General features: G+C 38.7%; 1 protein-coding gene across 11 annotated transcripts in view; it reads right to left on the bottom strand.

The window, feature by feature from the left end:
• The window catches only part of MYBPC1 (myosin binding protein C1), a 90,736-nt gene that overhangs the window by 16,488 nt on the left and 48,234 nt on the right, over positions 1 to 26,014 (bottom strand). For 6 of the 11 annotated variants that reach the window (XM_084880068.1, XM_084880072.1, XM_084880077.1 and 3 more), the window contains 14 exons: positions 23,432 to 23,601; positions 21,543 to 21,675; positions 19,532 to 19,656; positions 18,520 to 18,625; positions 17,450 to 17,616; positions 15,807 to 15,969; positions 14,772 to 14,878; positions 14,053 to 14,186; positions 11,016 to 11,175; positions 9,756 to 9,860; positions 8,769 to 8,957; positions 7,082 to 7,216; positions 3,739 to 3,795; positions 2,765 to 2,932 (listed from right to left, as the gene is read on the bottom strand). In XM_084880068.1, coding sequence (XP_084736194.1) covers positions 2,765 to 2,932; positions 3,739 to 3,795; positions 7,082 to 7,216; positions 8,769 to 8,957; positions 9,756 to 9,860; positions 11,016 to 11,175; positions 14,053 to 14,186; positions 14,772 to 14,878; positions 15,807 to 15,969; positions 17,450 to 17,616; positions 18,520 to 18,625; positions 19,532 to 19,656; positions 21,543 to 21,675; positions 23,432 to 23,601 — 1,919 coding nt within the window. The remainder of the gene's footprint in view (positions 1 to 2,764; positions 2,933 to 3,738; positions 3,796 to 7,081; positions 7,217 to 8,768; positions 8,958 to 9,755; positions 9,861 to 11,015; positions 11,176 to 14,052; positions 14,187 to 14,771; positions 14,879 to 15,806; positions 15,970 to 17,449; positions 17,617 to 18,519; positions 18,626 to 19,531; positions 19,657 to 21,542; positions 21,676 to 23,431; positions 23,602 to 26,014) is intronic. The other 5 variants (XM_084880069.1, XM_084880076.1, XM_084880073.1 and 2 more) reach the window with 1 other exon arrangement.

The raw sequence follows: 26,014 nt of genomic DNA, 5'->3' as shown, positions 1-26,014 counted from the left end.
GCAGTGATCGGCAAACTCATTAGTCAACAGAGGCAAATAGCAACAGTACGATGATTGAAATTTCTTTTGAGAGCCAAATTTTTTAAACTTAAACTTCTTCTAATGCCACTTCTTCAAAATAGACTCGTCTAGGCCGTGGTATTTTGTGGAAGAGCCACACTCAAGTGTCCAAAGAGCCGCATGTGGCTAGTGAGCCACAGTTTGCCTACCACGGATATAGGGTAACTCTGGTTCCAATTGTTTTCTTCCAAGAAATGTTTTAACAGTTTAACACACACACAAAAAAAATTATCCTTAATCTCTTTGATTTTATTGCAACTTCCTATTTTTATTGCCATTATAAGCCTAAGGCAACTTTATAGAAAAAACATCAAATTTTCTCTTGGAACCTTATACATATTTTTCATAGTGTCCAACAGGAGTATGTTCTCCAATGAACAGTCCATTAAAGGTCTATAAACACCATATTAGCTGGTAAAACTGCCTATTCTTTCTTACCAGACCAAAAAATAAATAAATAAATAAAAATGATTTAGCACCGAGGACTTGCTATTGAGATGATCCTGTTGGCATTTTATAGTAATTTTCTCCCTTGTGCTATCATGAACTGCACAATAGGCAACTCTAGCACACTGTGTATTAATGTCCATTCGTTCAACACCAAGAAGATACTAGAACATGCTGCTGCAAATCCATTAGGAGCAGGGAGTCAAAGGCTCATGGGCTCACAGGGATGATGCAGGTCTCATCACTTGGGTGCTCATATGTGACAGACATGCGGCTAAATGCTTCTCATGTTGGGACCAATTTAAACCTCTTAGACACCGTAGGAGCTATGTACTGCTTTACTTTATGATCAAGAAATGGGAGCATAGGAGTTAAGGAACTTGCTCTTGGCGACACAGGCAGGATTAGAACCCGGAGTCAGCCTGAGGGCCCATGCTCTGCTTAGAAGCACAGACTGCAGTCACAGACCATCGATCAGACACGTAGCAGATCAATCTGGTCACAGACTCCTGTTCTGTAAACTGAGGATGATAACAGCATCTAATTTGTAGGATTGTTGTGAGGATGAAATAATGTTATGCATGTAAAACATTTAGCACAATGGTCAAGAATAGTAAACGTTAGCCCAGCTGGCATGGCTCAGTGATTGAGCATTGAACTATGAACCAGGAGGTCACGGTTCAATTCCTGGTAATAACACATGCCCAGGTTGCAGGTTTGATTCCCAGTAGGGGGCCTGCAGAAGGCAGCTGATCTATGATTCTCGTCATTAATGTTCCTCTTTCTCTCTCTTCCTCTCTGAAATCAATAAAATATATTAGAAAAAAAGAATAGTAGTAAACTTTAGGAGATAATGATGATATTGATGATGTCGATGATGAGGACAGAATGTTGGAGTTGGAAGAGAACCTGCAGATGCTCCAACTACCTGACTTAACGCGTGAGGAAAAAGAGACTCAGTAAGGATAATCAGAAAACTGGACCACCATTATAATAAAAGCTAACACAGAGTGAGGGCTTAGCACTCCGTGAAACAAGCAATATGGATTCATTTCTTGAATTCTCACACCTCTTGAGGTAGTAAAAACGATTGCTGTCTTCATCCTGCAGATGAAGGTTCAAAAAGATCAAGTCTCTTACCATAGAGCTAATAAATGATGGAAACATTTTTTAAGTTTTAGAGCACTGTCAAGTCCGTGGTGATGGGTAACATTTTCCCAAAATTCTAATTTCTGCTGAAAAGCTCTTTTTATTTTTTATTTTATTTCATTGACAAGTTGACAACCAATAGTGTAAATTGTTTTCCTTGAAGTGACAGGCTCACGCCATTCATTTTCTAGAAAATGTCTGCCAGGTAACCAAATCTGACAAGACATTGTTTGTCCCAGGGTCATCTCCTGAAACAAGTCACTAGTTCAGCCTCTACTTCAGTTGAAGGCTCTTCCTAGAAGCAACCATTATACTATGGTACACAGCACAGGGCGTCATGCAGACTGTGCATTTTATTGTTGCAGAGTATAGGGGAAAAAGTATACTCAAACACCTCGCTTTCATAATACTAATGATTTTATGCCACATCAAGAACACTCCAAGGCAACACTGGCCCTTTTATTTTAGCTGCAAGTGCATGGTGGGAAGGAAGATAAGAAAGAGTAACAGTCGGTGGCACTGACTTGATCCACACCAAGGCCCCAGCAGTTTTACCCATGACCTCTTTCACACCATTAGAGCAGATGTCAGACAGTGTGTCCAGATTACTAGTTCTCTTTCTCTCTCAAGTCAATGGTAAAGGACCCAGTGAGGCTAACGAACTGGTCCTCATACCAAGTTATAAACCCAGGCTACCCTCCACACTGCCTGAAAAGAGCTGGGTGGTTTTTTGTTATTTTTTATTTATTTATTTTTAAAAATAGGTTTTTTATTGACTTTAGAGAGAGTGAGAGAGAGAAACTTCAATGAGAGAGAAACATCATGGGATCAGCTGTCTCCTGAACACCACCTACTGGAGATGGAGCCTGAAACCCAGGCATGTGCCCTGACTGGGAATCTAAGCAGTGACCTTTTAGTGCATGGGCCAGTGCTCAACCATTGAGCCATACAGGCTGGACTGTTTTTGTAATTTTCAGCTCGCAGGAAGCATGAATACAATATCAAAGAAGTGATAACGAAATAGAAAGTTTTGAAGAAGAAAGGGATTTGAGGAATAAAAGCAAATAATGTAAAAGGGAGACACCATGTTGAAAGGCTCACCACCTACCTATGATTTCCTTCACAAGGATGGGCTGAGAGTAGTACTTGGGCTCGCTGGCACCGGCTGCGTTCACAGCCTTCACACGCACAAAGATCTTGGCGTCCGTGGGCAGACCCGTGATGGTGAACTTGGTCTTGTCGATCAGATCTGTGTTGGCAACTATCCAGTCCTCAGCTAAAAGCCACAAGAGAAAAAGAAGGCAACTCGGTGTTTAGAGGAACAATAATCTTAACCAGAACAGTCAACTCCAAGTTAGTATTTTACTCATAATTACATCATTTGGCCTGGACTCAGACCACGTGTGTGGCTGGGCATTTTTCATACTTGAAAAATGAAAAATGGCCTCGACTGGCAAATGCAAGTAACAGGAAGAAGGACAGTCAGATTCTGTTATTTCTGAAAAAAACTCTATTCAGGAAACTAGGGTCTCTTGCATAATAACTGCCCCAGGGAATTTGGCAGCAGTTGTACAATGAAAGATGTAACCATGATATCTAGTCATCCATGTACATTAAAGTCCAGAAACACAGGAAAACGTTATTCTTATGAATGAGAGACAGAATGGTGTAGTAACTTTCCAGTCATATAATCTCTCTGGATAATCAGATGCTAGTTTATTACTATGAGATGCAAACACGAGGACAGGGAATCTGATCATACTCCCATTTATGAAGACAATACCCATGAAGCGCAGGGGCCGAGACCTCCTAAGGAGTTGGCATAATTCTTCCACCTCAAGCCAGCATCCAGGGCTAATAACTATCCCGGCTTCTAAAAGTTCCTATGCATTATGCTCACAGGACAAAGAAAGGCTTGGATCCCACATTATGAACTCCCTGCCCGCGCCCGCCTCCCTCCCTCTCTAAGGACTTCCCTTGTGTGTACGGATGGTGGGTGTACTTCATGCTGGGCTATGGGCATATTCCCAGAAACTTATTCATAGAGTAAGAAAGTGTGAAAGCTTTCAGAGGATACTTTACCTGACGACAGATCATATGCGGCCTCCCCATTTTCACCAGACTGTTTTGCTGATGTACCTTTGAGAATCCGCCATTAAAATTAATTAAAGACACCCACTGTCACACCAGAAGACTTATGTATCAGTAGTCAGCATTCTCTGTTAGTAAAGTATGCAAAGTATGCAAAGATATTTGTCTTCAGAGCAGTGACGGAAGAGACCAAACACGTTAAGGCGGGGAAGGGGCAGGATTGGTTCCTGAGGAGGGTCGTGGCCTGCTTTGCTCAGACTGTGGTTTTTGTCCTGTGGCACTGGCCACAGGGAAGAGGAGGAGAAAGGAACCTGAAGTGCCTCCAGCTGTGGGAATAAGAGGTAGAGAAGAACCAGGCAAGACCCTGAAGAGAAGGGAGGAGCAGGCCCTGGACTCCACAGGGGAGCAGTGCACCGTGGGACAGTCCATCCTTGCTCCTGCTCCAGCCACCCCAGCCTGGGAGGGTCCTCCAAGTTCCCATGGAATGAAGTGCTCCTGTGATGGGGCTCATGCATCAGTCTGGGAGTGAGGACACTCATAATGAGGCCAAACCTGGGCTCTAATTCTCAAAGGCAATGAAAACTGCCCCGGCTGCTGAGGAGGCAGCCCCTGGTTGCCGCGAGAGCAAGCGGTTGGTCAAGAAGACAAGGGAGCCAGCTGGTCTTCGCATTCTGCAAGAGTGGACGGGATGGTGCTGGCTCACAGGGTGGTTATGGGAACACCCCGCTGGTGTGGCATGATGTCTTTCTGGGTATCTGGACTGCACTGGCTCCCATGGAGCTTTCTCTCCTGTCTTATTCCAACCCTTCTAGGAGTACTAGCATCAGGGAGAAGGAACAGGAAGCCAGAATATCCTGGTGTCTGGGATTGTATGTTTTTTTAAAATATATTTTATTGATTTTTTACAGAGAGGAAGGGAGAGGGATAGAGAGTCAGAAACATCAATGAGAGAGAATCATTGATCAGCTGCCTCTTGCACACCTCCCCACTGGAGATGTGCCCACAACCAAGTTACATGCCCTTGACCGGAATTGAACCTGGGACCTTTCAGTCCACAGGCTGACGCTCTATCCACTGAGCCAAACTGGTTTTGGCAATGTGTATATTGATAATAAAAATGATTTAGGACTTTGAAAAAAGAGATACATCTTTAAGCCAATGGTTGGTTTGGGGACTATTGTGTTGACATTTTCATAGTCCAGAGACAGTTGATGAGCAAGTGAAATCGGGAGGCAGAAAACGTGCACGAAAGAGCAAAGAACTAGTCAAGAAGAACATTTTAAGAGAAAACAGGACGCAATGGGACCCGAGGAGGACAAAACTAGCTGATCCCTTCACCTTTGAACCACTTTTGCTGAGGGAGGCAAAGAGAAGGAGTGAGAGTGAAGGAAGAAAACAGAAGAGTAAAATGCTGCAGGTGTTAAAAAAAACCCAAACAAACAAGAGAAAGGCAGAGTCAAAACCAACACACCATCTTATAGAAGGAAGAGTTCTCTCACAGGATAAAACCTGACATGTCGAAAAGCATTAAACACTACAGAAAATTAGTCTGGAGAACAACAGCCATTAAAAGAGAATGAAGAATAGGTCAGCCACGTGAAAGAAGTAAGAAAAGACTGCAAGAAGAAAGATGTACACGTTCCATAGAAAGCTAATTTCAAAACGTTATGTGGCAAAATATATACTTAATAATGACTGTGTACATATATATATGTATAGGCTTATACATATATATCTACACAGACCACACACAAAATCATGTAAAATACACTTCGTTGTATTTTATCTAAGGTGGGCAACATCAAAATGACAGCCATGTATCATTTTGCTGTATCTTCTTACTTTTTAGACCTATCAGAAAGAAAAGAGTAAAGAATTTGACCTGGGTCATACATATACAAAAGGTTCGTGGTCAGCAGCCACAGCACATATAAGATTGGGGAATTCTGGGTGATATAGACAACAGAGTGAAGTGCTCATGATTTTTTGAAATGGGGGGGGGGGATGCAATGGAAATTAACCATATTAAGTTCTCAAGAGTTTATCTGTTGCCCCCCTCCCATGCTGGGATAGTTCTGAGAACTTTCTTAGAATGTCCCCACTGGTTTTGGTTAGTGGCTTTCTAAGCCCCGGAGAAATAAACCCAGTGCTCTGTGGGCTCAGCACATGTAAATGGAAATGAGTGTTACCAGGCTTCATCCCCCCTCCTCTTCTTCCCCGCTGACCACCCCTGGTCATTTCCACAGGTGCCCCAATCCAGGGCCAGGGCTTTCTTTCTCGGCAGTTTTCTCTTCATAAGAAGTTTCCTCTCCATCACGGTGTTGCCTCCTGGGGAGGTGCATCTGTAGTCACATTCCTGGTTTCCCAAGTGTGCTCTGTCCTTCATGTGAGACCCAAGTTAAAGGTTGGGGTCCAAAATGTTTTCCTAAAGGCTACCCCTTGGCTCATCCTTTGTGGATACAAATGTGCTTCCCTGAGGGTGGTTTACCTACCATCGTCCAGCATGGAGCCCGAGTCTGGAGCTGGGGCAGTTTGATGCATACATTTTCAAACCATGACAAGTAAGAATTCAAGAAACATTAGAGGCTTTGAGTGAATTTCACCTCCTTTTTGGTTTTCGGCACCCTCTGGCCCATATTTTCTTGGGCCATGTTCCCTTTTTTTCTATGGTTGTTATCAGCAATTGTTTTCCTGTTTCTTTTCTGCTCTTAAATTTGAGTGATTGCATGTTTAGGTAGGCAAAGCCCTGAGAGGAGTTGCTGCCACATGTGCAATCCATTTGGGACTCCACGTGAGATTTAAACACTAAAAAAGTTGTCCTTAATTCTTCTTCCCCCTTTTGGTTTCCCACTTTAGAAGGCAGGGGATGATCACCAAAGAGCCAAGTATGTAGTCGCTCTTCATTCCCCAGAAAGAGGCAGCTCTTTTGATTGCTGACCTCTGCTCAGGGTAGGGTTGAGATTTTTCAAATTTGCTTCATTCTAACTAGACTTTAGACTTTTGTTTTGCTTTGGTACAACTTAATCCCACCAATTCAAGAACTGGAAATCCCTGAACTATTTTCGGCATCCTTCCCCTCCTATATCTTGACTTAGGTCAATGGTGCTGTCCCATCGGGCAGCCATGCTAGGATATTTTTGAGATCTTAATTTGCTAGCCTCGAGTGTCAAAGAAGGGCTAAATTTTTATCCATCTTAGGAGGATGACCTTTGGCTTGTCATTTTCAGGAGGCAGGAGGTGAGTTCCCAAGAGAGAGAAACAAAAGAAAGTGGGGGGGGGGGGCATATCTCACCTAGTGATGATGGTATTCATTGTAACCAGGAGTTGTACTTACTTCCTTCAAGGCAATACTCTAGCACATAGCCATCTAACCCTGCGGCACCGATCTGATCTGGGGGCCGCCACTTCATTGTGACGGTGTTGTCAGTTACATTGTCAACAGCCAGCAGTGTAGGAGGGCTGGTTACCGCTTCAAAGATAAAAGAGACAGAAGGGAAGAAATTATTAACTGCAGAGGTATCGCAGCAGGAATGGTAATAGAATGAGCTGGGGTGCAAATAAAAATATACACAGAAGATCCACTTAGTAGTAAAATTAAATGAAGACTCCTTAAGCATATGCTGTGTGTAAAGATCCACTAGACATGGAAACATTTTATTTTTTTTAAAAAATATATATTTTTACTAGAGGCCCAATGCATGAAATTCGTGCACGGTCGGGGGTGGGGGTGTGTCCCCTCAGCTCAGCCTATGCCCTCTCATAGTCTGGGAGTCCTCGGGTGATGTCCAACTGATGGCTTTACTGCTGCCGCAGAGGTGGGCAGTTGGACATCGTTAGCACTGCCACAAAGGCAGGAGAGACTCCCGTCATCACCACTGCGCTCACCAGCCATGAGCCCAGCTTCTGGCTGAGCGACACTCCCCCTGTGGGAGCACACTAACCACCAGGGGGCAGCTCCTCATTGAGCAGAATCAGGTTGAAACCGGCTCTCTGACATCCCCTGAGGGGTCCCAGATTGCAAGAGTGTGCAGGCCAGGGAGGGAGGCGGGAAGTTGGCCAGCCAGGAGGGGACACTGGAGGTTGGCTCCAGGGCATGTCTGGCCCATCTCACTCAGTCCCAATCAACTGGACCCCAGCAGCAAGCTAACCTACTGGTCAGAGCATCTGCCACCTGGTGGTCAGTGCACATCATAGCGAGCGGTTGAGTGGCCTTAGCATATCATTAGCATATTAAGCTTTGATTGGTTGAATGGACGGCCAAACACTTAGCATACTAGGGATCGAGCCCACAACCTAGGCATAACCTCCTGATTCACAGGTCAATGCTTAACCATTGAGCTATGCTGGCTGGGGAACATGGAAATATTTTAAAATACTGCCACATGTTCCCTCCGATTTGGGAGGTTAGTGTGGAGACTGGGAGGTCCTAGGAAGTTAGTAAAAAGTCAAAGTTTGGGATCTAATGACCTATAATACATTTCCCATAACTCTCTAAAGTACAAACTCTTATATTAAGTCTTTCTATTGAAAAAAAAATCACTACCATAAAATAGTGAAGGCCTCACCATCTGTTTCTTTGTCTTTGCTGAACTGATTTTTTGGGGTCCATAGATAACACTTAAGATGTGCTTGTAAAGCAAAGACTAGTTCTAAAGGGTGTTTCGTTGAACAGATCTTAATCTGTTTTAGTTACAGTGTTTACACAAGGTGCTGGGTTTTACCTTCAGAAGGACAAATGGTGTGTGGTCATGTGTCAGTGAGTTCAGCAACATGTTTTCAGTGGGAAGCACAAACTGGAGCCACCTGCAGCTGTCATTGGAATTCTGGCCATGAATTCCATGGCCAACATTAGGGAGACATTCAACTCTATCAAATTTCTTACCACTCCTCACCACCTCCAACCTCCTGCTCACCCACCACTCTAAAGAAGCCTCCAGGTCGACTCCAGTTGGAGGTCAGAAGGAAGCAGTCATAATCTGGGATAATGATTTCCAGGAAAGAACACATCTCTCCTGACTTACCCAAAGGAACAAATGGCTTGGAGGGCATACTGGGCTTGGAGATGCCGATGGCATTGACAGCAAAGATACGGACCTCGTAGGCCACGCCTTCAATCATTTTTTTGGGCTCAAAAGTTGTTTCTTTGCAGAGCTCAAAATTCAGCCTCATCCACCTGGAGCTTTGTTTCTTTTTCCTCTCAATAAAGTATCCTACAGATGACATAAAATAGAAATGCAAGTTTTTTTCTCCTGGGTCTCCAAAACTATACTTTGTCAGATATTAGAAGTTCTTCAATTTTCCAATAGTCTCTGCATTCTAAGTCAAAGAGTCATGTATATCATTTTTAAACCACCTTATTTCAACAGTTGTTTGAGATTAAAGGGAATACAAGTATTAATAGCATAGGAGAAAGAAAAAAAATAACAATACTAAAAAAAAATTAGAATTGTACTAAGAAGAAAAGAGAAAAATAGATAATAGATATGTAGGTCAAACCAATTTATAGAGTTGGTAAGACCAACTATTGAGCAATAAATTTAGCTCTGAGTCCAAACAATATGAAGGGGAAATGACCAGTTTTTTGAGTAAGTAGAAAAGAGTGTTCCATGGGAAAAGCACGTTCTCTCAGTATTTAACTCTAAAATAAATTTCCCCATAGACACCATTCTACAAAACTAGACATTTACTTAGTACTAGAATGGTTTAAAGTTAAACTCATAGTGGTTCAATATAATTAAATATTATGTCAAATATAAATGTCAACCAAAGAAGAGAATACACAGTCATATAATATTCATCATGACTATTAAAACCCTTGAATATGTACAGAGCATCCTAAAATATAGTATTTCATTTTGAAAGGATATGTAAAGACAGTATAATAAATTTTCTTCTAAATATCACATTTTTAATGTACTCTGTACTAATGTTTAATGTACTCTGTCCTAATGTGCACAGAGGACATCAACTCCTGCGGCAGTTCCACAGGCTGACCAGCCTGCAGTTACCTAAGATCGGGGACCCTCCATCGTAGGCAGGCGGCTCCCAGTTCATGATGCACCAATCATCTCCCACATCTGTCACATTCGGTGCCACTGGAGGATCAGGGATGTCTGTGGCAAACAAAAACATAGAATAGAATAAGAGAGAGAGCACGTGCAAAGAAAAATGTTAATTGGAAAATGTACTTTTTGGTGATGATCATAGAAGCAGTATTATTTCTGAGAACTTCTGCATGTTTAATGGAAATGCATTTAGTAACTAACTTGGGCAAAAACTTATGCTCCATCTGAGATACGAGAAGATAAGCCAAAAAAAAAAATATGAATCCTTTAAAGTAGTATCACAACTTAGATAACAAGGCCCACATGGAACCCAAGACTCTTGTTCTTTACCTTGAGAATAGTAACTAAGAAAGAAAATGTCCAATGTGATTTTGTTTTATTTTTTTTAACTACAACATGAACTTCCAGCAGAACTGAATCCAGGATGGTTTATTGTGAATTTTATAATAGTTGAAAGATTCAAGATGTCCACTGATAAAAATCCAAGTAAAAATGATAAGTCATGTCTTGTAAATATAGTTCAGTGCCTGATTAAATGACCTTAGTTTATGGTCAATCTGAAATATGTTTAAGGGACATCTGAAGTGTGATAAAGAGTTTGTGAAACCTAAGGTCACCATTAATCTGCTAGACTAGTGGTCAGCAAACTACGGCTCTCGAGCCACATGCTGTCTCGGTTACTCATTCCTGCAGTATGTCCTCCATGCCACAAAAAAGAGAGGAAGGAAAGAAAAAGAGAAGGAAAGAAAAGAAGTGTCAAAGATAAAGAAAGACAGTGATTTATAATATAGAGCCAAAATATGTTTCTCTTTGTTGCCTACCCAGAAATGTTGAGAGAATCAAGAGCTGATGGTGTACTCATGATCTAAACATGCCAACTTGTTTTTAGAAGTTTACTGATCCAGTGGACTTACCACAACTTATAGATAGATGGATGGATGGATAGATAGATAGATAGATAGATAGATAGATAGATAGATAGATAGATAGATAGATAGATTTCAGAAAGAGGAAAGGAGAGGGAGAGAGAGATTGAAACATCAATGATGAGAGCGAATCATTGATCGACTGCTCCTTGCACATTCCCCACTGGGGATCGAGCCCGAAACATGGCATGTGCCCCTGACCAGAATCAAACCTGGGACCCTTTAGTCCACAGGCCAATGCCCTATTCACTGAGCCAAACAGGATAGGGCAACTTACCCACAACTTTAATCTTGATGCTGGCATGTGCTTCTCCAGCTTCATTTTTCAGATTTATGTTGTAAACACCAGAATCATCTCTTTCAGCGGCATCAATAACCAGAGTGCTGCTGTCAGGGTAAGATTCTGCCCTTATCCGGCCACTGCCCTCCATGATGGCCTAAGGAGGAAAGAAATAAAATGTGGCATGACCTAGACAACAGCAAGGACTATACTAGAGTGCCATATAACCTAAGCTGGACAAGGTACTAATGCCTAAAACACACATTCTTAGTTTAATCTTCCATCAACTCTAAGGACAAAGGTATCATCCCAGTGTACACACGAGAACACTGTGGCCCATGGCCACATGGCTAAGAAGTGGTTTATCTTGGTAAATTTTCCATGTGCTTATTAACATAATGCCCATTCTGCTTTTTCAATGGAGTGTCCTAGAAATGTCAATTAGTTCAAAATGGTTGATAGTGTTCTTTGAATCTTCTGTATATCAATGATTGCCTACCTTCTTGTTCTATGAACTATTGAGAGAAGAATATTGAAATATCTAATTTATATATTTATATATTTCTCTTTATATTCAATTTTCTATCTTGCTTTTTCCCCTTATTAGTCCCATCTGTTCTTCATGCTTCTTTACTGCCTTTCTTTTGAATTAATAAATGTTTTGGTGATTGCATTTTAGGTCCTTTGTTGGCTTATTAGCTATAAATCATTTTTTATTTTAGTAGGTCCTATAGGGTTTATAGTATACATCCTAAACTTTTCATGGTCTACCTTCACATGACATTATAATAGTTCATGTATCTCAAAGAAAAGAAACTTATAATAGCACACTTCCATTTTATTTCTACTGATCCTTACTTCCATTTCTCCTCACTTGACCTTACGTTTCTATTGTCATAAATTTTACTTATTCCTATGATATAAGTCACACAGTACATTGTTATTATTTTTCAGTCAATTATCTTTTTAAGAGATTTAAATATTGAAAGACCTCTTATATGTTTATCTATTAAATGTAGTTTCCATTCCTGATTGTCTTTGCTCCTTTGTGAAAATGTTTCATCTGATATCCTTTTCCTTCTAACTTAAGGACTTCTTTTAGCATTTCTTATAGTTCAGGTTTGCTGCTGATTTTTTTTTTTTTTTTTTTTTTTTTAGATTTTATATATCTGAAAATCATTTTATTTTGCCTTCATTTCTAAAAAGTATTTCTGTCGAGTATAGAATTCTAGATTGAAAGTATTTTTCTTTAAAGATGTTGCTCCACTGTATTCTCACTTGCCTTGCTTCCAGAGAAATCTGAAGTCATCCTTGCCTATGTTCCTTATGTATTAAATGTGACTTTTTTCCTCTTTCTACTTTTAAGGTTTTTTCCTACTCACAAGCTTAGAGCAATTTAATTATGATGAGTCTTGGAGTCATTTTCTTAATGCTCCTTGTGCTTAGTTTTTATTGAGCTTCTTGTATCTGCATTTATAATTTTTGTCAAATTTGGAAACATTTTGACTATTATTTCTTTAAACAGTTTTCTGACCCTCTTTCAAGACTCCAGTTGTACTGCTTGAAGTTGTTCCATGGCTCAATGATACCTTTTTTCCCCTCTAGAAAATAGAAAAGGAGAAAAATACTCTCTAGCTTTTGGATGATGATGATAATAACTATGATGAAGAAGAATAAATTAGTTTTAGGTTTACTCCAAAACTGAACAAACAGTTCAGAGAGTTCTCATATAACTCATCCCTACATATGCACAACCTCTCCCACTATTAACACCCATGCCAGAGTAGCACATTTGTTACAGTAACACATTATTATCACTTAAAGTACATAGTTTACATTAAGATTCACTCTTGGTGTTGTACATTCTATGAGTTTTGACAAATCTATAATGATAAGTATCCAAAATTATAGAATCATATGGAGTAGTTTTGCTGCCCATAAGACATCCTATATAATAAAAGCCTAATATGCTAAGTGTACTGTCATCTGGTTAGCCATTCAACCAATCAAAGCATAACATGCTAATGATATGCTAAGGCCACTCAACTGGTCACTATGATGTGCACTGACCACCAGACAACCTGTCAACCATTCACTATGATGTTCACTGACCATCAGGGAGCAGATGCTCTAACTGGTAGGTTAGCTTGCTGCTGGGGTCCAGCCGATCAGGACTGAGCGAGATGGGCTGGACACGTCCTGTAGCCCTCCCTTAATCCCTCCCCAGCTGGTCAACCTTCCGTGTCCCTCCCTGGCCCCAATCCTGAACCAGTGGGGTTCCTTGGCCTGGTCTGTACCCTTTCATAATCTGGGTTGAGGGACCCTCCCCCCAGTGCACAAATTTCATGCACTGGGCCTCTAGTTTTATATAAGAATACATAGGGTTATATATGAGCTGATACTACTCTACCACTACAACCTTATTATTCTTTCCCTCACTCTACCCCAGTAACAATGGCTTTGTTTTTATTATTCCAACACATCAAATTCATTTTCTCCTTTTATCCTTCGCACCTGCATTGACTTTACCTGAAAATCTTTCTCCTTTGATCTTCACATAATGGGTTCCTTGTTGTCATTCAAAGAGGCTTTTGTAATTCATCACATAGTCACTTGCTAATTATATTAGCCTATTTTTGTTTAATTTTCATAGCACTTATTACTATGCAAAATAATTTTATCCATCTATTTATTTAAATAATTCATTGCCTCTTTCTCCTTCATCCCATTTCCTGACATTCATTAGAATGAAATATATCAATAGAATCTTGTTCACTGAACACAAAAACCTGCCAGGTCACATAGAAGGTAGTCACATATGTGAAAGGTAAATGAATGATTATTACATTTGCCTAAGAATCAATGATCTTTATCAAAAAAATTACATTGTTGCTGTACCCCTGTACATTTATTTGCTTCTTCTTTTATCTAACTAATGGAAGTCAGGAAGTGGGGTGGGCAGTGTGTGTGTGTGTGTGTGTGTGTGTGTGTGTGTGTGTATGTGTGCATGCGTGCACATCTATGTAGAACAAACCTTATCTGCTCGGCTCCAAATAACTTTAGGAGGAGGTTCTCCACTGATGGGAATCTCAAGACGAAGCTTGTTCCCTGCAATTACTGTTACTGTATTGTCAGCATCAAGACCATCCAGGTTGATTTTAGGAGGATCTGGAATATTAAACATGGCCTTTGTTATCAGACAGTCATTCTCATGTGAATATCTGGGCTAGTACTTGGCTAGTGCTAAACATTGATAGTAATCAGTATTTAAAAAAATATATATTTTTATTGAATTTTTACAGAGAGGAAGGGAGAAAGATAGAGAGCTAGAAACGTAGATGAGAGAGAAACACTGACCAGCTGACTCTTGCACACCTCCCCCACCCCCCCCCACCCCCCCACCAATGGGGATGTGCCCGCAACCAACGTACATGCCCCCGACCGGAATCGAACCTGGGACCTTTCAGTCCGCAGACCGACCCTCTACCACTGAGCCAAACCAGTTTCAGCAGTAATCAATATTTTATCAGGCCAAAAAGAATGTAAGAGGAGTCAGTATAGATGGTACTGGCACCTTTCAAAACTACTTTATAGTAAGATTTCTTAAGAATTAACCATATGGTTGTCATTAATAACAGTTCATGTATGTTTTTCTTTAAACATCACATAGTTTTGAATATGTTACAATTCCAAAGTATGCAACAACAAAAATCAAAGAACAGGATTCTCCAAAGGTTACTTTTATCTACTCACCAATAACGTGAACTTTGGCAGACAAAGTTTCAGGGTAGTCATCTGGTGTGAATACATATTCACCTTCATCCTCAATGAGAGCATTGTCTATCACTAATTTGTGGATTCTAAGGAAACAAGGAAACCATATTTCTAAGACTTTGCAAAGATTTAGATTGTATATGACCCAAACTGAGGAGGAACCTGGCTTTTATCTGGTTAACTTGTTTAGTGCAGCTTGGAGAGAGAGAAAATAATGTGAAGTCTTAATTTTCATATGTATTGGTCCATATTAAATACCTATTTTAGACTATATGGAGTTATCTCCTCAAATACAACTTACTTATTAAGCAAGAATCTCTCTTTTGTTTTTTTATCTCAAAGCATTAAAAAGGATAAAAGAAAATATCTCACTGATACCATACTTTAAGATTCAAGAAATTATTAAGAATAATCTTGACTTTGGCTTTATATACTAAAACTAAGAGTAATACTTCTTAACTTTATTGAGGTCATGAGCCAGTGAAAATCTGAGGGCCATTATGGATCTTCTTGCTGGAGAAAAACAAGTGTTTTTGTACACACAAAATTTGCTAAACATCTCAGAGGATTTATGAGGGCCCTTAAAGTTCATTCACGATATCATTAGGATCCATAGATCCAAGTTTGAGAACCTATGCCTTAGAATTTTTTTTTTCTTTCTAGATTCTAGGATAATATGCCCTCCTCTGTCTCTGACCCCCCCCCCCCCCAAAGGAATAGTTAATCCATTTTGACCAGTTCCTTAATTAAAATTCAGTATCATTCCTCTAACGTCACGTTTAGATAGAAAGAATCAGTCAGTGGGTTTTGAATAGACAAAGCACCATATTGTAAGGTGCAGGTCACAGGTAGGACATGATGTATAACAGAGAAATCATACGCTCCTGCTATTTGGCAGCAATGAACCAGAAATAGATTATTTTCCTTAGAGGGCTCTTCAAACATTCTTGCCAAGAAGGGGAGAAAGTAAAAATCGGGATCATCCTTCACTTCGGGAATGTCTAGCTTGCTTACCTTCCTTTGTGTACAACCTTGATGCGGTCACTCTCCTGAACAGGTAGCCCATTTTTAGTCCATTTTCCTGTAATGTTTTCAGACACTTCACACTTCAAGCAGACTTCTTTTCCAAGTTTTGCAGTCTGATCAGTTAGAGGTGTCAATATCTTCAGAGGCTTCACTACAAAAGTAACAGACCACTATCAGTGCCAAGCCCAATTCAGACAGGCAAACATGGTGTCATTTCACAATGGTATAGCCAGTTTTGCTATTCAGGATTGCTTTGAAAATGAGAATTTGTTCCAGTGCAATCAATATATAAAGGGGGCAATTGTAGTGTAACACAAATTTCATGTTTGGTTGCATATGATTTCATTTGTGACAAAGATTAGGTGAATTAAAAAAAATTGCGCCCAGCTGAGCCGAGCCAGGTAGGACTATACAGAACACCCCCCACATACCCACGAGCTACCTCAGGCCACCCATGTGATATGAGCCACATCCATGCACAACTGAGATTACCACTAATAGCTCACAAGCTGCAACACTTTTGACACTACTTCCATAAGCAAATGTCAGTTCCTTTTTGAGGTAAAGTACCACATGCATTGTTCTACTTATTAATCACTTAACACATGTAAAACTGTGCTAATATTTTTGTTAGGTTCTTATTGGGTTTTTGTAAGTTGTATTGCTGACAAAAATGTTGAATGTTGTGCCCATAACTCATTCCTCTCCCTCCACCCCCCGCCCCCTCCAGTCCTTTGGTTTTTATTTCATGACTTTGGTTGGATAGCACAGTAATTTTCAGAAATGCATATGTTGCATTATAACAGAACTGACTGTACCTGCTTTAAATAAATACAAATATCAGATAAGGATCTGCCTAAGATTAAAAAAACACACACCCCTCTTTTTTATATATATATATATATATATATTAAACTAAAATGCCCACTACTCCAGGAAACATAGGAGTGTATTGAAATTACTTTTGAATAATTTGGTGATCATATGAATTGCAACTCGACTAAGGAAGCAGTAAGGAAGTAGGGTTTCTGCTCTGTGTGTATTATCAATCTTCTTGTGAGATCTGCTATTTTAATTTTCATAGCTAACTGAAAGGGACAGACTGCCATTGAGAACTAATAGTGTACTTGGGGGAAGTACATTAATTCTCTCATGCCTCTGAAACATATTAGCAAATTAGCTCTTCAGTATTCTCAATTGAGGCCCATTAGTTGAGTAACTCTCATCTCAAATGTAATTGCAGAATGTTGAATGTTTATTTAATGAGCAGATAGCAAGTTCACCTATGGATGAAGCAAACATGATCAAGAGTTGATATCATATCAAACTATTTATCATCTATTATGTGATTTGGAGATGAAATATTTCTTAACCATGGGTAACTTTTCTGGCAGGTGGCTTTTATCCTTCCCTCTCAATAGGGGTGTTCTACTAGGAACTTGAATAGTTGGTTCTTTTCTCAGAGACCCTGGTTGATAGGACATAGACACACAGCTAGAATGGAATTTAATTTTACATATTTAAAATTGCCACAGGTAGAAATCAAATAGATGGAAACTTTTCTACAATGAAATTAAATGCAACACCACTGGTAAGCCAACAAGAAAGACATCTCAGGAAGTCTTACTTACAGCCAACACTGAGTTTAGCGCATGATTGTCCTCCTGTGGTCATTACAGAATATTCTGCATTATCAGCCTTGGTTGCTCCTTCTATGATCAAAGTGTGTTTTTTGCCCTCAATTTTAACTTTGTATCTTGATTTTGGACCAGGGATGATCTCTTCACCATTCTTAAACCTGAGTTAAAATAGATTAAAATGTTTTATAAATGACCCTTCAAGAGATGGGCCTTATTGGCCTTGTTTTCCCAAATACCAGTGTTTTGTAGAATATTTGTCAAGACACCAGACATTCAAGAACTATTTAATGAATTAAAGAATGTATACATCAATCTATCAATAAATTATTATTATGACAAATGTTATCTGAAAAACTACATGAAAAGAACACAAACTCCCTCTTTCCATTTAAGGTCAAACAGATGAATATGCTAAGAGCAGATATTACCCATGTTTGGGCCTTTGACGTACACTAGTGAGTATAATAGTTTAATACATTTTATTATTCTAGATTAGGATGAACCATCGACTCTGTGCCAATTACTATAGACTCTGGCTATGTAATTTACTATACTTCCCAACAAAGCATTTTAATTTAGGATTAAATTAAATATTTTCATCTGACAAAAAAAAGGTTTTATTTTTAAAGTAATTGGTGATTCTTAGTCTAAAATATTTTTCTGAGGCACTATAACGATAAAATGCTTAGGAATAAAATTTTTATAAAGTATATATTCCATGTAAGTTGCCAGCATGGTATAGTGAGAGGAAGCATCATGGTATAGTGAAAGGAAGCCTGGCATAGTGGTGAAGAGTATCTACAGTCTTTGGGGTTGAACAGGCCTGGCAACCTTGAACCTACTTTGCTACATCCTTACCAATACAGCTTTTCTGATCTTTTTCAGTTTCGTAAGTAAAAAACAAAACAGTATCTTACCATAATTTTAGTTACCATTTACACTAACATGAATGAGACTGGATTCCTTTCATATCTGTAAAAACAATTTCCTATTCTCCAATCTATGAAGGCACTTTTTTGTGTGTCTACTAAAAATGAACAGGCCTCATAAAAGATATTTACCATTTTACGTTTGCATCATCTTCAGACACCTCACATTCTAATTCCACTTTCTCCCCACAGTAAGCATTTGTATCTTCCAGCTGCTTGGTCACCAAAATTGGAGGCTCTAGTGTGAAAACGAGAGAGAATCAGAATCATTAAATGTCCCAAACCTGCCTCACAACCCCAAACTAGAAGTAAGAAAGTATCATACCACAGGGCTATGGTTAGTTTGATGGTAGGTGGGTGCAAATGACTTTTCTTGGCAAAATAAATAGCTGACAACACTGAGTAAATTTTCCTAGAACTCATCAAATCAAATAAATTAGTGTTCTAGAGAGCAGACAAAATGTATCAAACATCATTTTGCTGTGGGGAAGGGAGAGGATGGACAAATAAGATACCAGGTGGTAGCTATTTCTGATGAAGAAGAACCTTTAAGACTAAAATTCTTCGATTCTGGCTCTAGATGGGTGATAGAAATCGCAGAATTGTCTTAAGCAGGGGTCTCACAAAAATAAAAAATAAGGGTGGCTGGCTTTAGGACAACATCTGGTTCTTTTCACAATGTCTTAGAAAATGATTCTCTTTAGAGCCCTCAGTGCCAACCACTGATGCCCCTTTAGTTATAAGCTGGGTTCAAGAGAGATGTGCTTTTTTTTGTTTTTTTAATCAGCTGAGCATGTGAGATGAGGATTATTCTGTAGACTTCATTGGGTTTCAGAAGGTATAACTAGAATAATTATTTTGTAAGATACTGCTTGCTTGTGTCAAAACCTATAGGCATTTGTACTCAGCAGTTTTTTCTCTCCTTGGCCTTTCTAGTCTTCAATGAAACTGAAGACTCATTAGAATACGCATTAATTGCCAGCGTAGAGTAGCTTCAATACAGAGCCTATCGAGTATCCAAATTAAACCATCTCTAGAGACGCTCCTTAGTTCTGTTGTGGATCTCCAGACCTCACCCGTCACTTTATTACCCCTGAGAGACAGCCATGGCTCCTGAGGACTACAGTAAGGGATTTCACTTTACCTCTCACAAAGAGTTCCGTGGAACATTTCTCATCTCCAGCCGTCACATAGTACTCCGAATCGTCTGTGAGCCCACAGTTATTGATAAACATAATTCTTTCGCATCCTTTATGTTCAAAAATGTATCTATTTTAAATAAAAGGAAGATAAATAAGAGTCCATAAACCTGATTTTACCCTTTTCTTTCTTGCCAGAAAAGTTGGCTTATAATTTGGTAACGCTTGAAAGACAGGGATATGATTTTGATTTATGAAGCATATCTTACATAGTTTATTGAACATGAAACCACTTTTTATCTTTATAATACAAATGTAATTTTTATGCATACGTATCCACTAATATTTAATTTCAGTCATTTTCTTCCATATAAGGTTTTTATTTCAAATATAAATCAGTGCTCACATATTTTCTATTTAATATTTTTAACCCATTTTTGGAAAATAGGGTTGTCTGAGGTAGAGAGATTGTCAACTCTGTACATTTTTTTAAATCACCAATTTATCTACTTCGTAGAGGGACAGAGCCTTGATCTTATTCACTGACTCACTGATTCCACTCCTTGCCTAGTCCAGCGACACAGACTTTGGGGGCAAATAAATGACTACATAATTTAAGCAATAATATAAACTTAATCATTAATATAAACAGTAATTCTACTGAATGTGCATATTCTCTAAAATGAGCTTAAGAACTCATGTTATCAGATTACAGTCACCATCTAGTAAGAAAGAACTTGGGTAGCCGAAACTGGTTTGGCTCAATGGATAGAGCATTGGCTTGGGGACTGAAGGGTCCCAGGTTCGATTCTGGTCAAGGGCATGTACCTTGGTTGCGGGCATATCCCCAGTAGGGGATGTGCAAGAGGCAGCTGGTTGATGACTCTCTCTCATCGATGTTTCTAACTCTCTATCTCTCTCCCTTCCTCTCTGAACAAAATCAATAAAATATATTTTAAAAAAAAGATTAGGTATATGTGCATCTAATAAACCAAAATAGTCTTAGAAAGAAAGAAAGAAAGAAAGAAAGAAAGAAAGAAAGAAAGAAAGAAAGAAAGAAAGAAAGAAAGAACTAGGGTATTTGGAAACAAACAAACAAACAAACAAAAAAACCAAAATTAAAGCCAAGAAGTCTGCCCAATTTCATTATCTATGATTTGGATTATATATGATAGGGCATTAAAACAGACTACAGAAAAACATTTTATTTGGAAAATTCTCAAATTGAAGACTGAGAATAAAACACTAAACATTTTCTAGACTAAGATAACCAAGTAAAATTATGTTTTAGGTAAATTCAGGCCACCTTCAAGAGGTTTTTGTCAGGTACAAACTATCGTCGCAGTCACTCTGTAGGCATGACCACATTAAGAGATAGGAAGCCACCTAATTGTCCTACAGAAGTGACACATTTTTAGGATTAATATTTTTTATAGACATGCATGTGGCTCCTATTAATTAAAAAACAATGTATTGAAGCTGAAAATCTCTCCGGCTGACAAGGATCGCTGTAAATCAGTGTCATAATAGACCAGTGATACCATCAGACATCAGGGATTAGTCTGTCCCCTTCATTTGGGAGAGGGCCAAGCAATAATAAAACACAGGCTTTTGATGCTACTCTGAAAAAACAAATGTTATAAATTATATATTGGTACTCCCAGCTGGTTTCAAATATGTATTTCAAAAATTTTCAAGCTTTTATTTTAAAAAATTGACAGGAGTTTGGTAATGCCCTGTTATAATCACATATAACTTGTAGTGATAAAAACCATAATTGGAAGTCATCTGAAATAGCTTGTATAGAATTAAATCCAAAACAAGGTTTAATTCATACAGCACTATAATTTTAATGGTTCCAAAATACATGAAAAGTTTTTACTCTCCTTCTATATAATCTTGCTTTGTAAAGGTTAAATAAAAGGTGCTGTTATTAACTTTTTATTCATAGAAAATTAAGTCAAACTACTGTTTGATTGACACAGTTATCACTGATTATTTGTAAAGTTCACTTACTTTGTACTGGGTCGAATTTCTTGACCATTTTTATACCATTTCACCTCCAGCTTTGGATCTGCCAATTCCACAACAAACCTTACTCTGCCTCCTTTATCAACCTGATATGCAGGATCAAGAATTTTTGCAAAAGCTAGTAGAGAGAAGAAGCAAAACTATGTTAATATGCATATATGTATGCTATGAATTTAAATAGTCAATATATGTATGAGAACCCAAGACAAAATGAAAAATTAAGACTCAGAGAAGAAAAAAATTAGAAATCTTACAAATTATCTTTTATATTATAGAATTCCGGGCTGATTTACATACAATAAAATAGTTTATAAAATTAGAATCCACATGTTTTTGGAAGAAACATAAAGAAAGGTATTACTGAAGAGGCTTTAAAAATGATTGTCCTAATCCTTCAGGGGTTGTATAATATAAAGCACCCAAATGAAATAGAATTTAAAGAATATGCTTATCATCCTAGTATACTAATAATTACTGTCAGGATTATTGGTATTACCTTAGCATGTCTTCTATGTTACAGATAGTTTTTTTTTAATCTAAAATTTGTGAGATAAATCCAATGATTCATAAGATTAAATTGAATGCCTTTGACTAATTGAAATAGTCTTATCAGATACTTTTGTACTGTGGGTAGTTGCCCAAATACTGGCACATTTAAAACTCCTCTTACATATATAGTTAGTAACTCAGGGTTTCAAAAAAATTTAAATAATGTAGAACATGGTGGTTTTTTAAAATATTGTCTTTGAAAGGTTCTAAACAAAGGTATTGTAGTTAATCTTTTTAAAAGTCCATATGTTTAATGATTTTAAAGAGAATACTTCTCATTTTAACAGTTTGTGAAATACCTTTAGATGTAAAATGCCTCACAAAGTTGTCATGCTTGCATTTTCATCATTCCAACTTTATTATACTACTTCGCAAACAAGCTCATGTCCTCATATTTTAGCAAGATAAAATACATATTAGCTTTTAAAAAGTTATCTCACAAACCTCGAGACATCAATTCAGAGCTAAGTGACAAATATAAGAAAAGCTGGTGTGTCAAACACCTCTCAGAAATAAAACTTCAGGGAGTCCGAGAGAGTGAAGTCTGAGAATGGCCGAGTTAGTATACTTCTATATTTCTGTGGGGCCATTTCTCAACCAATTTACAGGGAGAAATAAAGAGCAGATTTTTAAAAGGAGGTGGTGAGATTCTATAAATCCTGTTTGAACATTTAACAAACAACAAACAAGAATTGGATTGTCTTGTTAACCTGCTGTGTCATAAACCATAACTGACTATGAGCAAGTATAGGAAACTATGAAGAGCTAATGATCAATTTAAAATGCGGTTTTTTTTTGTTTTGTTTTTGTTTTTGTTTTGTTTTGTTTTTAGTTTAAATGTCAACGTCTTACAGTATTTTTTTAAAGGGTATTTAAAAACCAGAGGAACTGCATCCCACTTTAGATCACCAGGGAGCAGCATTGCTATTTCACAAAACTCGCTGACAACTTAACCTCACTGGCTGTGAGAAATGAATTTACAAGAACATGACGGTAAAACAAAGAGACATGGAGTGAAGGATCGGAGAGCGAGGGAGATGTGGAGGCTGGAGAAAGGGGCCGCTGAGAAATCACCAGTGGCATTGGGGATATTAAATATTCTATTGTATGCAGCACGTGGCAGTATTTCAATGTAATTCTCCTGTTAACCTTCCACCTTCAGTAGCTTGTCAACCACCTACAGAGTCAGTGCTGTGCGGGGGCAGTGAACTAGTCCACCTGGAGCCAAAGGGAATCCATTAACTCCTACAAAGCCCACCCCATCCAGTCCCACCCCCACCCCAGGGCCCGGGTACCCCCCGGCGGCCGCGCCCCCGCGGGCTCACCTGCGCTCTTCTTCTCCACCCTGCGCATGCGCTTGAGCCGCTTGAGCATCCCGCGCAGGTCGGTGATGCCGTACTGGAAGGCGATCTTCTCGTACTCGTTGGGGTTCGCATTTTTCAGCAGCTCCCACACGTCTATCTCGGGCTCCTCGTCCTGCTGCTGCTTCACCTCCCTAACCGAAGAGAAGCACGGCTTAGTGCAGCAGCTGCTCGCTGGCCCGTAAGGACCGGGAGGGATTCTTTGGTTCAGTGTTGAAAGCTCTGTTTAGCGTCTGAGCACTTCAGCTGGGAAGGAAGTCCAGGGCTTTGCTGGAAGCCTCAGGGAAGCTCCCCGATAGTTCAAGATCAGATGGGTGCACGTATAGGAACATCGTTTTCCTAGTGCAAAGCCCATGGGCGGGCAGGGTGGGGACTGGAGGCTATCAGAAAATAGCCTGAAGGCATTTTTACTGATTTTTTTTTTTTTTTCAACTTGAAAAGTCTAGAAGGTGAGACTTGAGGAACTTAAGATCAGGGTTCAGGGTATGGTTATTGAAAAAAAGTAGATTAAGACCTAGAAGTTTTAAATATTAGTCTATGAGGGAAAAAGGCTCTCTACCTTCACTGGTGTACACATACACCTATCTATCTATGTATGAAGACAGTACACATATAAGTACACACACCTTTGGATCTTGCAAATAGCATGTTTCTTACCATATTAATCGGGGTTTTTTTGCTATCTTTTAATGCAAAAATATTTGAAATTGCCACGTTTTATTTTATTTTGGATTGGTTGTTTTTTTTTTGTCTGATTTTTGTGGATACATATGATTTTGAAAAGAATTGTGTTCTAAATTGTCAGGGGAAGGAGAAGGAGGCCAACTATTTTTTCATTTTAAAGTACTTTCTTGAAATTTTTAGGACAGGCTTGGTATGAGTTATGAAGATATGATAACATAATCCATAAAGAAATTTTAAAAATGTTAAACTTTAAAGCAAATGGTCAGGGTTTCATGGACAAGAGGATAGTAACAGTGTAATTGTCAAAAATTATGACTCAAAACTTTGATTACTAACTATAGGACATATAGAACATGTAAAGAACATATACAACTAAAGAATATTTGATTTAAAGTATACCTGTCTGCTCTTGTTTTAAAACAAACAAACAATGAAACAAAAACTCAGGAATAAACACTCTTTAGGAAAAGATCCTTAGGGTAAATGCAAAATATAATTTCAATGGATTTTCTTCATTGGCTAAATCATCCTGATTTTGTTGACATTTCATTGACTTTTTAAAAAAATCAGATTAATGAGGAAATATTACAGTGACTACTTACTGTGAATAATGCTGGTGTGGATATGATTTGCCAGGAAAACTGGTCAACACATCTTAAACATCAATGTGAAAACAGATTCATGCTATCATGTTAGCAAATGATGGATTACATATGTTTGCATTGTCACATGAATCACACTTGTTTCAGTGTCTTGGGGAAATGCTGGATTGCAATCATGGGAACGGGAGAATACAAATATTAACATAGAGTTTAGGGTGATGTTAGGCAAGGATGACTTTTTAATATTTAATTTTCATTGTCACATAAGCCCCTTCACCCAGAGGCAGAGGATGCTGAGGCTAATCTGGAAAGTGGAAGTAAGTGAGGGTCACTGGTCCATCAGTAACCTTTGTGGAAAGGACTAGAAAACACCCCTAGAAAAAGAGTGCCTCTTAAAAACAAGAGTATTATTATGTTCATTTCACTGAAATAACCTGGTGACATTGAAATGTTTGGGAAATTGTACTGATGTTGGAATATTAGTAGTAATTTTCCAGCTCTGCCAAAACCGGTTTGGCTCAGTGCTTAGAGTGTCAGCCTGTGGACTGAAAGGTCCAGGTTCGATTCCGGTCAAGAGCATGTACATTGGTTGCGGGCATATCCCCAGTAGGGGGTGTGCAGGAGGCAGCTGGTCGATGCTTCTCTCTCATCGATGTTTCTAACTCTCTATCCCTCTCCCTACCTCTCTATAAAAAATCAATAAAATATATTTAAAAAATAATAATAATTTGCCAGATCTACTAAATCTACTGCTTGAAAGCAGTCTAAATTTCAAATGTCTTTTAAATATTTTGTAGGAAATCTGGAAGAATTGCAATTCAAATGCATATGTGCATATGTATATATTCTGTGTGGGTATCCCCTCAATCCACTTTATCAATGCTCTGTTTTTGTCACATTCCAGCCTCAATATAGTCCCCAAACTATAAAATTGTGCCATGACACATTGGGTTAAATTTGTATTTCAGCCAAGAAGAATTAAATACATATACATTTCAAGTATCCTCCTGACCCTGGCGAAAGGATTTAAAATAGCAAACTAGATTGAAAGAGCTAAAAAGAGGCACAAGTGAAACACTAGGGCATGCCTAGATCCACGAGGTGAATATTGATATGATGGAGGCTAGTATTAAAGATCATTTTCCATGTGATTTCTTAAGTTTCCCCCCCCCCCACATTAAAACACCAAAATATACCTCACTCTGCCACATTCTTTATCAAATTTTTGTGCAAACACTGATGACTTAGTGTCTATTCCTTC

Source organism: Pipistrellus hanaki, assembly GCF_964339955.1.
Source record: "Pipistrellus hanaki genome assembly, chromosome: 3".
Taxonomy (NCBI): domain Eukaryota; kingdom Metazoa; phylum Chordata; class Mammalia; order Chiroptera; family Vespertilionidae; genus Pipistrellus; species Pipistrellus hanaki.
The sequence above is the reverse complement of the archived record's forward strand: the minus strand, read 5'-3'. Positions and strand labels throughout refer to the sequence as shown.